Source organism: Zonotrichia albicollis, chromosome 2 (genome assembly GCF_047830755.1).
Source record: "Zonotrichia albicollis isolate bZonAlb1 chromosome 2, bZonAlb1.hap1, whole genome shotgun sequence".
Taxonomy (NCBI): Eukaryota; Metazoa; Chordata; class Aves; order Passeriformes; family Passerellidae; genus Zonotrichia; species Zonotrichia albicollis.
Window position 1 is genome coordinate 99,731,613 of NC_133820.1, and position 15,509 is coordinate 99,747,121.

Genomic DNA, 15,509 nt, shown 5'->3' on the forward strand with positions numbered 1-15,509 from the left:
GTTTTTAAGCAAATGCAGGATACTGCAGTGGTACTTAAATAAAAAAAGGAAAGCTATCATTATGTTAAAATAATGTTTACTGAGTATTTACACAAGCATCAGAAGAATAAAAGGCAACAAGATGCAACTGCCTTGTTCCCTACTTTTCAAAAAACTCAGCAATTCCTTCTGAGTGCAGCTCCCAACCTGTGTGTTATGGGATCATGGACTGCCTCCAACTCCAGCACTTCAAAGTGAAAGGCAAGCCTGAACTGCAATAACTCCTTATGCATGACCCCCACATTACCTTTCAAGAGCTTTAAATTAAAGGAAATAACACACACAAGTCTAACAAAATGCCTAAAAGCATCAGGATGCTTAAAATGCTGTTCTCACTGTCAAATGTTTTTCTGTGCTTTAAATCCAGCAGAAGCCAACTTGGCAAGATTTTAGCTCTGCTGAGTCACTTGTAGCCTGTCTAAAATCTAAACAGCCTTGCTGACCTCTTGCTTCAAGAGACAGATTACTACATTCCTCTTACTATTGAGACTCCAGAAAGTAAGATACTTTGGAAATAATACATCCAACAATATATGTCTTGTTTTTTAAAAGAACTGCTAAATTTATGTGGGAAGAAAGGCTTCTTATAAGCAAGTCAGGAGATGTTATCTGAGAAGGGCCAACATGGACTTGTCAGGACACATGTAAACTGAACATCATTCCCTTACACAGCAGGAACATTAGACTTGTAGATGAAGGAGTTGCGATGAATGTTTTAGCCAAAATTTATGAAAGTCTTGATGTAACCTCTCATGGAACTAATTAAACTAAAACTGGTAAACTGTTGGACCAAGACAGCTGCAAAAGAGTACCTTAAAACACAGCCCTTCAGGGCTTCCTAATAAATTAGAAGGTTGTATCAAGAGGACCCCTTGGGAATCTGTCCTAGATTAGCTTCTGTTCAACGTCTTCATTAGCAACCTGTATTATGGATTAAGAGCTTGTCACTAAACCTGCACTTGATGCAAGGCTGGTAGAGGCTAATGCACATAACAACAGGACCAAATTCAGATTTATAGTCATAAATTTAAGGGATGTTGTGGAAAAAAAAAATTACAAATATTTTCAGCTGTACACCATAAGCTTCATAAATGCAGCACGGAGATGAACTCCACCAGGAGCCATCCCTGGGGGTTACAAAGGAACACACGCTGAACAAGAGCCAAGAGCCTCATGCTCACAGGAGGAAGAGGAACACTGGCTGGGCTGCAGAAGTTCATGGCCACCAAGATGCAGCATGGCAGTCCCAGAACTGGCAAGGTTACTGGGGAAATTCTGTACCCCACCACCATGCACCTGCCCCCACACGGCATCAGTGATGAATGTCCAGGGAAGAGTGACCAGAAGGGCTAAAATCTACTGATAAGAAAACCCTGGTGGAAGTAGGGCAGTGCAGCTTCAAAAAAAAAAAAAAAAAAAAGAAAGAAGATACTCATCAACCCCCAAACACACAAATGATTGCTCTAAGTGAGCACAAAGTGCTCTTAAGAAAGTGAGCACTTCTGGTCTCTTCAGTAATACTGAGTAGAACAAAAAGTGAGAGCCCAAAAAGTGTGGCAGATTCAAGTTAGACCTCAGACTTCTAAGTGACAGAACAGTGAAGTACTGGTATGGATCCTGATATGCCCATTACTGCCCAACACCTAAAAAACACATTAGGCAATCACGATGAGATAACCCAAACCCTACCTTTTGCTACAGAGATGCAATAAAAGGAACTTTTTTCTAGTCACATTCTACTTGTTGCTCAAGGTTTAAAGCATTCTCAGATTCTGTCTCTGAAGGAATAAATGCAGATTGAAGTGACATTTATGACTCAGGATACTTCAAACAGTTTCCATTGAGCTTAGATCACTGTTAACAACCTTCTTTGCCTTCACATGAAGCAAAGTCATTCTCATTGGTAACTCACAGTTAAACATGAAGAAAAAAAACCTGATGTGGTTAGAGCCTGGGAAAACATATCACACTGTTGAAACCTTACTTATACCAGCACTAAAGCTTTGAAATTGTGGGTTCTGCTCTGGAGAATTTCTCACTACATTTGAGAAATGAAATGGGTACTTTTACATCCTGAAAGAGATGGAAATTAGAAGTACAAGAAACCTATACCAGAAACTGCTGCAGCCTTTTTTAAAAAAAAAAAGAAAAATTAGTTACCATATGTGTTCCAGTAAAATTCTATGGCACACACATATGCCTACAAGAAATGGCAATTGTAGGTACCAAACACATCAGCTTTATTTTGCTTTTTATGGCAATTACCTCCATTGCCATTAATCCCTTCATAATTCATTGTTCTGTGCATAATAATTTCATTAAACAGCACAAAAAAATTGCATACTGACTTATTTGACTCTGGCCATGATATAATTTATGTCACAGGCTGTGGGCCTAATCCCACGGCCCCTCTGAGTCCCATCCCTCCACTGCTCAGTAAGATGACTCCAAGAGCCTCAGGAATGGCAAAGGTTTATGGTTTTCAGGCTGTAGAATAAACAGATCGTGACAGCACTGAAAATGTATTTTTATAAAAATAAATATATTGAAACAAGCCTCTCACAAAAGAAAGTCTAGCAAACACAAGACACCTACAACTTCATTAATTTGTCAGAGCTGGAATAGTTCAAATGATATATATGTCTGCTTTCATTTTCATAGACTATTATTTGCTTCCAAATAATGTACAAGAACTAACAATGACAATTAGAAGGAATGTGTTGAGAGGAAAGTAATTGTTCTTGTAGTACTAAAATGGCTTCAAGAAAAAAAGCAGCAACCAAAACTTCATACATCAAAAAAGTAAAACATTCCCCCCAAAACATGTTAACACTAAAAACCAGTTTATCCACTATTCAAACTACAGTCTTGCTTAATCACCTTACATCCAAGTGGTTGCTGAAGTGGGACAAAGGGCACCAGAAACAGCAACTTATCCAACCACTACCTAATTCATGCAGAGGAAATGGGATTTTGGTATCATCCATGCCATCCCAAGCCACAGCACATGTCAGAGAACATCTTGACTGGGAAATCTCCAGTAAATATATCTTTGTCCTTCTTTCCCCCTGTGTTCCTTTTACTTTCTTTTTTCTTCTTCAGTTGGAGGGAAGGAGAGAGAGAATCAGTTTGAATAAGTGTGTGAGATGGTTTCTCTTGCTTGACTGCTAATGGGCACACTGCTCTTCAAAAATGCCACAAGGTACTTACAAGATGATTCCCTGAGAGCCCCTTTTTATAGTATATTACTAAGATTATGCTTTTCTTTAAAACTGTAATTTTATTTTCTTTCCATTCAGCTAGTATCCCTGATTCAAGGACTATTTTGGGAAATCACAATGACAAAAATTGTAGATGCAGAAAAATATCTCCCCCCAGGTTTTTGTTACATCTCCTCTGGATTTCTCTTCTTGCATCTAACTTTTCAGCCCAAAAGCAGGAGGAACTTAAAATGGTAAACCATGGAAAGGGGCTGAGATACAACCTACCACAGCCATGTTCTGCATTAGCTAAAGCACAAACATCCCTACATCTCTTGAGCCAAAAGCCTCCAATGTTAAAAAAACCAAGTTACACAGATAGTGTAAAAACAATGGCAGCTCTTGTACCCAAGGAACCCTGGTTATTAAAAAAGCCTGCAAAGATGTTTATGGCTGCTCACCACTGTGTTACCTCAAGTGAATCCTTCAAAGATGAAATCCTGGTGTCACTGATTTTCCTTATTGTGTGTACATATGAAATTGCAGAGGAAGTCCATTTTATTGTTTTAAACTCCATTATGAAACTTTGCAGAAGTGTTTAGCTGAGATATAGGCTCACCACCACTGTAAAAATGTCCCTCAAAAACAATAAAATGGCTACTGGTTTCTCTTTTTTGGGAAATGATACCATGCATTCCTCATGTTTTAGTCAGGAAGCAACACCTCGGTGATTCCCTTCAAACCCTGGCAGAGGGAGAGGAAGGAAGAGCAGGAAAGAGCATGATTCAAGAGAAGATAACTGCTCCACAAACATCCCATTCAGAAAAGAAGTATTTTAAATCACCACCTTAACCTTGATGCCCCAGGCAAATTCCAGTTAGGGCTATTCCATCCTGCCCACCTAAAATTCCTCAGGGCAGCTTCCCTCCCCCTTTCTTGAAGCAGCAAATAAAACACAGAGTTGTGTGTAGTGCTACCAGCAGAGAAACAGCCATCAATCTTTCCCTGAGATGCATTTCTGTAGTGGGAGAGGAATGCAGGGATGCATTTCAGGGATGCGAGGGGTAGAGCTGACAACAGCAATACCACAACTGCATGTTTTTTAAGTCCTGTAACTGCTCACTAAATTGGCTATGGTAATCACACTAGAGGGAATTCCATGTTTCAGATGTGATCAAAAGCAGTAATTCCAGAGAACTGAAGGCACTAAGAAAGCCTACAAATTACCCAAAATTTAAGCAAAATAATGCTGCTCTTCAGGGAAGATGGCAAATATCCTTTGCTGCAATCTTTCCTTCTATGGGAACGGCATTTTTGAAACTTTGTGCTGTTTAAGGGAAGAATATAAAGTCAAAAAATGTATCTTGCATAAAGTTAAAATGCACCTTTTGGATACACCAATAACACACTATGAAGTCTCTTTTGCATCCAACCAAACAAAGCTTTGAAATCTTACCCAGCTAACACACCAAACCATGAATCCCACCATTGCTCATAAGACAGTTTAGCTTTTTACCTCTTGGTAATCTGAGTAGGATCCTGCAGGCCTGGATCCAGTTCAAAGATTTCATTATCCAGTAGCCTTCGGAGTGTCACATCTGCCAGCTGCTCCATGATCCTGAAAGCCTCAGCGATATTGAGGAAGGTGGAGAAGTCGCGCTCCTTGTTTGCCGTGGTGACACGGACTGTGTCCGTCATGAAGACATTGGAGGTTCTTTCCAGCTTCTGGACCTCAACCCAAGGAATGATAAGTTTCACTGCAATCCAAGAGAAGAGCAAAAGTGGGCTGGAAACTTTGCTTCCATCTTTCAGATTTGGGAAACAATCAAATTCAGAATGAAAAGCAAACCAAAGAGGAGAGAGAGAAATTTTTATGGGCAAGACCAAGCACATGCTGAAATGTCTGTTATGACTCTGCATTCAATTTCATCCACTCCTTTTTCAGAATCTCTCCCTCAAAATTTTAACTATCTTCACAAGAAATGCTAGACTGGGGAGTGGTGCCTTTGCAGATCACCTGCCATACCCTGTGCTCCTAATTCCTTTACAAGTCATTCCTGCAGCCTGCTTCCTTACCACCAAAAGAAACATCTCCAGAATACAGAGATAAGAGGGAAAAGCTTTGTTATCTCCTAGAACAAAACACTAGGCAGGTGGAGAACCAATTACATGCACAGTTACTTTAGGTTTTAAAATAAAGCTAACTCCCATCCAAAAGAAAGCTTTTTTGGAGACTGCTATAAAGTGTAATTACAACTATAAACAAGACATTAAAAAAGCTGCCTAGCCTTTGGGATCTTTCCATTTGGTGACTTTTTACTGAAAAGATGCACAGGGCACATCTTGCCCTAAACATTAACTACAGTCAGGCTTGTTTATAGAGAACAAGAAGTATAGGACACTGTTCTCTATACTTAAAAGCTGTTGAATCATATAAATACAAGTGGTAAACAGAATCAGCTTACTTTAGATAGCTACTGCAGGATGTTACTCGCCTCTCACAGGAATCTCTGGGTAGAAATTAGGCTGGAAAGGACTTTAAAACAGATTCAATTTCTTCTTAACAACTGTTGGAAGCTTCCCAGATTTCTCTGTGCCAATAACATTAAGACTACACCCCTTAACATCCCTAGCTGGTCTCCTGATGCCAATAAAGCAATAAAAAGGCAGTAATAACAAACATTGTCATATATATATATGACACTTATCAAAGATCATTCATTACCTAAGGAGCTACCCTCAGCAAGTTTTCTGTACTACATGAACCACAGCTGTCAAGATTATTTACAGATTGCATTTTTTCTTTCTTAAATAAAGCACAGCTGCATCAACATGCAGAGACTGTTGCAAATGATCATAAAATTAACTGTACCAGCCCAGCCAAGGGAAGAAAGATTAAATAATGCTGTAGCAACAGCACTGCTGTTCAGGCAGGTCAGAGTCACACAGGCTTGCAGTGCTGGTTACAGAAAAAGCACAACAGCCTGTACAGGACTCAAGCCACTGATAAAAGGTACAAAGTCTTCGAAGTTTCAGAAAAACACAAATTTAACTAAAAATGTGAAGAAAACTTGGCACACCCTTCCAAGCTATCTGATGATCTAAACCTCTGAAATCCTACAAACACTTGGAAGTTTAGATAAAAGGGGACTTGTCCTGGAAAAAAAATTTCCATGGAGTTTATATTCACACAAATAGTAAATTAATTTTATGAGAAGTTGAAAACAGGTTCTAATATCACATTCCAGGTCACTACAACACAAAATGAAACAAAAGAAGGGAAAAGACTTGCCAGAAGCAGAAGACTAACACTCTGCCTATAAATAGATTTCAGTCTATGATTTGGGGGGATTTTTATAGAGGTAGAACACAATTGAGAACCAATTTTATTGCACCTCATATATTGAGGGGTTTTTTCTGTGTAGTATTGAAGAACACAATAAATGTGATTTCTTAGCAATATTTTCAAGACCAGATTTAACCAGATTTCATTTGCGATTGCTGCCTGAAAAAGACAAAGGCAATGAATCACTTGTTCTGCATGTAATCAGCATCAGCTTCTCAAACAGTAACAACCAGAACTGTATTAAATCTGGATTATTCCCTGTAATACAAATATTTCATAAACATGACAAGACACTAGCCTAGAAACAGAAGTAATCTGCTTTATCACAATCAAGGAAGTGGGAATCATTTCAGCATATATATGCTGCTTCCCATGGAGCTAGGGAAGTTTGTTTAACCAAAAGAAAATTCAGGGAGTTTTCTCACATTTCCATGCAAATGGGAAGACAATGTGACTGACTGCACTGATGAATAAACAGTGCATTTTCCATGGTCAAAATAAAAAGTTGCAAACGCATAATTGTTTGTTTGTTTGTTTTGTGTGATTTTCATAATAAATATCATTAAATATATGAGAATAATCTCTTCTTAAACAACACAACATGATATTTTATTTCCATTATCATTTAACCATCTGCGGTATTGCATAAACAAAACTTTTGGAACCATATAAAGGGTTTCTCGCTCTCCCTCCTCCTTCTACTGTTATCTATCATTAATAAGTATAATTTCTGCTTTGTGTGCTCTAGCAGACTGGCTATCTCAGATTTAATAAGAGGAAACCTGCAATGATAATAAGAAGAAATGACTGACAAAAAATTTAATACTAACCAGAAAACAAGGGGATTAAACAAGAACTCACATACATGAAGAAATTCCATTCTGTTCTTCCCAGCATAACTCAACTTTTGTTTTTATAGCGAATAACAATTAGCTGCATTTCAAATATAATTCTCCCAAACTTAGCTGCACTTCAAATATATTCAAATATAATTCTCCCATCTTTAGTGATGTGACAAAATAAGTAACTTGAAATAATCTAAGGGAAGAAAGGACCTCCAGCTCTAAGAATGTCTTTGTATGTTTCCAGTCTTAGAAATTACAAGTTACTATCTTTCTTAAGATGAACTTCATTTCTAAATCTACAGCTATGTCTCAATATTAAATCCAGTTAGAATATGGCAAAGTTTTCCTAACTGATCTGACAAACATTTCTATATTTACAGCAGTATAGGTTTCTATTGCTGACTTTGTTTAAGTTCCAGCAGGATAAACAGGCCTTAAAAGGCTAGAGGTTTATGCACAATTTTACTAAACAGAGAAATGCTGCAGAGTTTAAATGGCTACATTCATTATTACATCTTACATGTTACTTTTATTTTTGCTTTCTAGTATCTCTTCTGTCAGGCTTTCCATTCTCACAGTGCTTTCTCTGTAGAAGAACACCCCAACGAAATCCTTAGAACTTGCTGAACCATCTGAAGGGCCAAAAAGCCTCAGGATATGCCTCTTTTGACCTTACTGCACTGCTATTCAGAAACACAAACAAATCCCTAAATTGCTGTTGTTTTTCCTTAAAAGCTCCTGAATTTTCACCTGGTTCTCCAGGGCACATTCCTTCTATTTGTCCTGGGATTTCTTCAGGCAGGCAGCCTGACTCAGGCCCCCCTGGCCCCAGGAGCCCTTCCCCTACCACCCTGCTGCAACCTGGTGACTCTGCCTCCCTGCCTGTGGGAGGGACCCATCCTTACTCACCATTTTCAGCACTAAAACTCCTCATTTTAGAACTAGTAGGAGGTCTGCTACATCTTAAGGTTGCTTCACCATGGCAAAAAGAAAAGCCAGGTAAAAACTATGTCTGTGTGCTCTTGCAGTGTTATTTTAATTACTGGATTCATATTAAAACACAAAGGCTGAAGTGAAAATTTAATTAATCAGGATTTTTCACCTAATAACTAAAAACTCAGAAACTAAACTTCAGAGGTCAGCTAGGCTTTTCATAAGAACCCTGGCTATTCTTGCTTTTAAATGTATTTATATCTCTCCCCAGCATAAGATTCCTTATGCATTTACACTTACATTCTTTGCCCAGGAAGAAGGAATAAAAACAGAGATGATTGATGCTCAAATAAAGCCAGCCTTGCCGAGGAACTTTTCCTTTCCAACAGCAACAGGAATAATAGGTGATCAACTTCTCTGCTTCAGGAAAATTAAATCTGGATTCAAATTTCACCAGGGCTTCTCGGAACTTCTCGGGGTCCTCCTCCTGCTCAGCGAGTTTGCTGCTCGTTTCCTCTGCAATCAGTGCCTGAGCCCAGAACAAGACCATATGTCAGCATAAAGCTATGGCACTCACACTCAGGCAAGCTGCTACAAGCTGCCCATTCAAATTCTAATAATGCAACACTTTCTCACCCAGAAATTCCAGTCAATTTGCAGTTTTCACAAATGGAGAAATTTCTCTGGCGCTTGCATCTCTCACACATTTTGAATGCTTCCAAAGCAAGAACTTCTGGGGCCTTCTTTACCTTATTCATAGTTTTTTTCAACAAGTCTGGCAGAACTGTGTCTGTGCACTTTCACTATGGCTTATGACTGCTCTTATTTTGTATACACAGAGTAAAAATAGAGTAACAGTTGTGGCTACTGACCAGTACTATTTACCTATGAAGAAGCAAAGCAGTCAGATGTGTCAATAACTTGACACATGCTTGGAACTATTACAGCACTGTCACAGGAACATCTACATAAATGTAATTAAGATTTCAGACTTTTAATAGTGGTATTACAACAAAGGAGTTAAGTATACATTGCACCATGCAGACAAATAATCCATATGTTACAGCACGTGCTGCAGTTTGTAACTACCAAACAATCCTAACATGCTAAAAGTCTTCAGCAGGTGCAAGGGTCCAAAACCTGGATTTAACATTAACTAATGAAACCTGAAGAATTTTAGATATGTATTCTGCTAGGTAACAGGCTGTCACTGTGTTATCAAGAGAGATTAATTGTATTTGGTGTTTCAGTGCACTTAAGACAATATGCCTTTTTTTAAAGAAAACAGGATAAAAACTAGGATTTGTACAGTGATGTTTCGGTTTTGTCCTCTTCTTCCCCAGATTCAGAGCCCACAGAGCTCACAGCAGCAAGGCTGAAATTCACCAAATACATTATGTTCCTACAAAATTTCCAAATTGAAAAAGAGGCTATGGAGGGAAGAGCATCCCATTAAAACTCTTAGCAAGAAAAAGCTTCTAGCAGGACCTGAGGTACAGCAGCCACCAGGGAACCCACGCTCCCACCCAGACATCACCAACCTCCTCTTAGAGTTTGTATTAAAAGCAGAGCTCAGGACTCCAAGCTTTCTAAGTTACTCCCCACATGCCATTGTTTTTTCTTACTCTGATTTATGGTCACAAAATTTCTTTACTTTTAAAATTCTTTAACCTTCCAAAAGGATGCTCATTTCTCCAACTCTGTGGTGAGCCAGCAGCGTCATGTGCTGACCACATCAGGTGCAAGAGCCACATAGAAAACAAGTCATGTTTATATGGTCCAAACCAAGCATGAGTGACAACAACTTCATGACATTCTTCTAATAAACCATGTGTAATTGGACAGGGAAGGGTGCAAGTGAGACAGTTTCCTTACCTTGACTTTCCCTTTGACAAAACTAACAATATCTTCTTTATTGTCAAACACAGACAAAGTATGGAGCAAGTTTTGTTCCAGCCATTCCCAGTGCTGGTTTATTTCCTCTGCAGTGGCACCTAGGAAAGCAAAATAAATAGTATATTGAAACTAATCCTGCAATATAAAGTTGAAAGGAAGGGAGGAAAAAAGTCATAAAATGCACTATTTCATAAATTCATTAGGAGAAATTGAACTTTCAACCTCAGAATTCTTAGTAGCAAACAGGTCAAAAAGGTCTCATTCATAGCAGCATAGTTAGAGAAAAACAAAAACCTCATTGTTTTAGAGAATTAGTTTTAGGGCTTTTAGTTTTATCTTCTTGAATGCTCTCAGCCAGCAAATGCTGCATTAAAAGTCAAAGCACAAAAGACATCAAAACTTCATCCTGAGCTGCCAGACTGCAGCTTATTCCAACATGACATTCTCTAAGTGGCCACTTGCTTTATGCCCTGTTCCCAAAAGTCCCTGATCTTCCTCTCTCCCTCCCTCAATACACACATGCACACACACACCCACACACAAAACACATGCACACCCTTTGAGAGGAATACAAGCCCCTCCACAATAAATAAAGTACCTAAAAAAGAGTTTGGTTCAGCAGCACCTAAAGGTTCTACAAGAGCACATTTCTACAGTTTGGTGAAGAAATAAAGCAAACAGGAATCTTTGACTAATACAGCTTTTCAAATCTTTAAAGCTTCTTTCTCTAAACACCTGAGGGGTTTGCTGGTTCTTTAAATCTAATTTGTTCACACTAACTCCAGAAATAATATTTCCCTCATTACTGATCTGCTTTGGCTCCTTCTGCTTGAAACTGAATTATCTCTGCATGACACAAGGACAGAAAAATCATAGCAAGATGGGCACCACACAGGGCCAACAAGGGAAAATCTGAGCCCTCCAAATCCTACTGGTCAGTAATTAGACATTATAGGTAAAAAAGTAAAGGCAGTAATAGGTGCTTCTCTAGTGCCTTGCTTGTGGAAGAAAGAAGAGAAATAGCTGTATGTAAGAGAAATACAAATCACACATGAATATAATAATAAAATTAATCTCAAATAGAAGACCCATTATCTCAAGATTTATTTTGTGTGTACATTAGTGATGCATCATGTTGCCTCACAACAACAAAAAATGATAAATTTAGGTGAGGATTTTCCATTTCCCTCTGCTCTGTTTTCCATGCAGAATGCCAGCTGGCAGGGAAAACTTCCATGCTTTAACTTCCCTGACAGGAAGGTCCTGTAATGGAACTTCTTAAATATCATTAATCAAGGTTAAATTTAAATTAAAAAATCATACAATTAGAGACACTTAAAAGCCCTTTAGGTCAAGAAAACAAATTATATAAATGCTTAAGAACACCAGAAATAAGAGTAATTTTACATTGAAATGGCTGCACAAAGCAAGTACTGAGTTGACTTTTTATTTCTGAGTAACCTACAAGATACCAAGTGCATGGGCAAGCTGTCAGGCTGCCTCTTGTGAAACAAGCTGGGAGCAAGATCCCTTTCACAGTAGCATCCCCACTGCTGGGACTGCTCTGAGCCCAGGCAGCAGCTATACTCCACAGGGACTCCTGCAGCATCTCCTGCCTGCCCCCAGGGTTTCTGCTCAAACACCAAAAGATCATTTTGGCCCTTTCATTTGGTCAAGCCAACTCAATTTTTTGAGTCCCTTCTTTATTTATAATCTCTATTTCATAGTTTAAAGTTGTTCTGTGATTTGACCCATGCACTGTCAATCTCTTATTTCCATTCCTTATTCCTCTTCTTGTGCTGATGTTCCTCACAGAATTTCATTCCACCTTTTCCCACCTTCTTCATCTGCTCATGTCAAGTGTTTTGGCAAACCACTGCCTCATTCCTCAGAATCTTTTCTTTAAACCCACTTCTCACCAAATCCTTTGCTCTCCCTCTCCTAAACCCAACTTTGCTTGACTGAGCCTTGAGTTCCTTTTTTGCCCATGAGCCTTCTGAAAAGAAAATTTCAAATGGCTCTACACAAGGGGTGAGGTTAGACTTTTTTTTTCCTGTACTGGTATAACATGATTAACCATCTGGATTAAAACATCTCTGCCAGAACAGCCGTGCAGGGATCAGATTTCCTAGCACCCCTCTGAGATTTGCAAATGTCTGTAACAGACCTGACCCTTTTGCATATATTATCATTTAAGCCTACAGCTCCTGGAACAGAGGGCTGCCAACATACAATGCAAAATGTCATTTTAATTAACTGCCTGATGACATGATGGCTGCCCACAATTAAGTTACACTGCAGAGGAGAGACTGGTAGGAGTTCCTGGAACTGCTCCTTGCCCTCACTGTGCAGCAGCAGGAACTGGTCACTTCTGTGTGGGGAATGTCCTTCTCCAGCTTTCCAGGAAGAGGCTGGGGTGATGCTCCTCTGCCTCCCATTGCCAGCTCTCCCCTGGACACTCATGTCAGGGTTTCACAGCAGCAATATTATTCACAAACAGCTTCTGCTCCATGGTTCTTTAGTTCTGTGCAGCTCTGGCAACTGTGGATGTTCTACCCATGCAGCGCACAAAACAGACCCCTCTGCTTTCCGCTCTATTAGTATAAATCTCATTTTCTCAGGGATGAGCACCCATTCAGAAGAGCCAAAGAGAATTTTAGAAAACATTAATCATGCAAGTTTGTCTCAGCAAAATCCTTAGCCATTTCAACACAGCAAGTTTGTCATTTGTAGTTCCTTCAAAAAATAAAAAACCAAAATCAAAAAATCACACCAACTTCTGTGTGCAGTAAGAGTGTGGGTGGGGCAAGGATCAGCCCTAGAAAGTAGCATTGCATATGTTCAAATAATCAAGAAGCCATGAAAGCTTTTCCAGTGAAAGCTACCTGGTTTCATCACAGGACTGTAACAGCATAAAGCTCTTAAATTTCTCCATGAGAGGGCATTACTTAAATATAAAAAGGAGGGGAGGAGGGATAGAAAGCACAGAGCAATTGCAAAACAAAGAAAACCTAGCCAAAACAAAAATAGCCCAAATGGACTTTATGCAAGCTTCTTCACACACACATCTGGCCCAGGGAAAAATTCCCAGTATTAATGGGGAACATGCAGAGGGATCTCTGCTGAACCAAGGAAAAATTGCTGGGTGAGCATGTAGAGAGGAAAGGGTTAGGGTGAATATATAAACTTATGACTCTTCCACTTAAGGGACTACTATGTCAAACAGTATCAATGACATATCAATATTTACATTACCTAACTATTTCTTCATGGCTCGATCTGTATAAGAAAGAACAGAATAGGATAGCATATTGTCACTTGGAAGGGATCTACAGCAATTACAGAATGGGAAAGTTTGCAAAGGACCACAATGGGTCATGAGGTTCAACCTCCCTGATCAAGCAAGGTTATCCCAGAACACATTGCACAAGATTGTGTCCAAATGGCTCTTGGAAGTCCCCAGGAAGGGACACTCCACAACCACTTTGGGCAATCTGTTCATTTAGTAACAGGCCCACATTATTCTTTGTTTTCCTTTTGTTATTGATGCATTTCAAAAAGCTCTTCTTGTTTTCTTTGAAATCCTGGGAGTCATCTAGTCCAACTGCCTGACCACTTCAGGACAGACCAAAAGCCGAAGTTATTAAGGACATTGTCCAAATGCCTCTTAAACACTGGCAGATCTGGTGGGACATCAGCCACCTCTCAGAAGGAATCCTGTTCCAGCATCTGGCCATCCTCTCATTAAAGAAATGCTTCCTAATGCTCCCCAGTCACAGCTTTGAACCATTCCCAAAATAAAACTGCTGTAAATTTCAGTGCTAGGATTTTTGAGATGGGAGCAGAAGAGAAAAGAACAGTCCTACACACTGGCCAAGCAACAGCAGGATGAATGGAACTTCACATTACTTTTACTGGGTCATGGCAAGGTTGCAACTCATGTTAATATCACGTTCCTGAAGATGAGCTTGACTTTCAGAAGCTGCAGAAACATTGCAAAAGGGATTAGTGCATAACAGATCAAGAATTTGACATTCTCTCCCCTCTCCAACAACTTCACCTCCTAAATCTTCCAAATGTTCCAGTTATATTTCATTATAGCAAAGTGTGTGAAGACATTTCACAGTAAGCAAGTGAAGGACTAGGCTGGTGAAAGCCTAGACTAAGTAGCTTCTTGCTGTAAGGGATTGATCACTACTGTAGGAAAAGATATGCATAGGAACAGAACCACACTACTTTGCAGCAGAGAAAATGAAAGCAGCAAACCACTCTCAGCTAAACAAGTTTTCCATTGAAACTTAATGTTCCTAGGCAACACTTTTTCAGTCATTTTAACCAGAGGTTAACTTGGTTGTTAAACAAGCTTTCCACACACACACACACACACACACACACACAGCTAGCTGGGGTTACCTTGAGCTTCCTGGACATGCAGACACTGACCATGCTCAGAATCAGTTTGGGGTTTTCCGTCTGTGACTCACCAATAGCTATGGCCCAGTAAACTTCTGATCCATTCAATAACTCACCACATGCAATGGCAGAGTAAACCTGAGAGCCTGGAACTTGGAGTAAAATTCGAAATGGAGCAACACGGGCATTGGAGTCTAACACGGCGTCCAGGGCACCAACCAAGCGACCTGCCAAGAAAAAAGGGGGAAAAAGAGGATTAATGTCAGTTCTCACTTCTGTAGCCTGCAAGCTGTTTCACAGTTACATCCATAAAACTAAAATACAGAATGTAACAATAATGATTCTTCCCCAGTTTTATCTTCTAATTTACAGGTGCTCAGAAGGCAAAAGGCAAACCAGATTAGAAGATCAAAAAGCATATAGAATCCTCTGCATTTCTGGTTTTGCCTCATATATATGAATATAACCACAGAACTGAAGTGGAAAGACCTGAGGGCATCTTACGAAGTTACTGTTCCAGCCCAGCTCTGAAGCTGGATAAATACACCTATGCTGTAAGTGGTGTTTGTCTAACCTGTTCTTCAAAACCCACCACAATCAAGATGCAACAATTTCTCCAGGTAGCCTCTTCCACTATTTTTATTAAATATTCTTACCAAAGAAAAAAAAACAAACACAAAAACCAAACCAACCAAACAAACAAAAATGACAAAAACCAACCAAACAAAACACAAAACAAAACCAAACAAAAACCCTAACAAACAACCCTACCCTAAACAAACAAGTCAATACCACAGTCCTGAACTTTCTTGCTGGAAATTTATCTTGCTCCCTGGA

General features: G+C 39.4%; 1 protein-coding gene across 2 annotated transcripts in view; it reads right to left on the reverse strand.

Annotated features, from left to right (window-relative positions):
• Nucleotides 1–15,509, reverse strand: part of TBC1D8 (TBC1 domain family member 8) — a 49,870-nt gene that overhangs the window by 20,505 nt on the left and 13,856 nt on the right. The window contains exons 2-5 of one of the 2 annotated variants that reach the window (XM_074535796.1): nucleotides 14,789–14,899; nucleotides 10,239–10,357; nucleotides 8,664–8,892; nucleotides 4,756–4,996 (exon numbers count right to left, since the gene is read on the reverse strand). In XM_074535796.1, coding sequence (XP_074391897.1) covers nucleotides 4,756–4,996; nucleotides 8,664–8,892; nucleotides 10,239–10,357; nucleotides 14,789–14,899 — 700 coding nt within the window. Of the gene's footprint in view, nucleotides 1–4,755; nucleotides 4,997–8,663; nucleotides 8,893–10,238; nucleotides 10,358–14,743; nucleotides 14,900–15,509 lie in introns of both variants that reach the window. The other variant, XM_074535795.1, reaches the window with a different exon arrangement.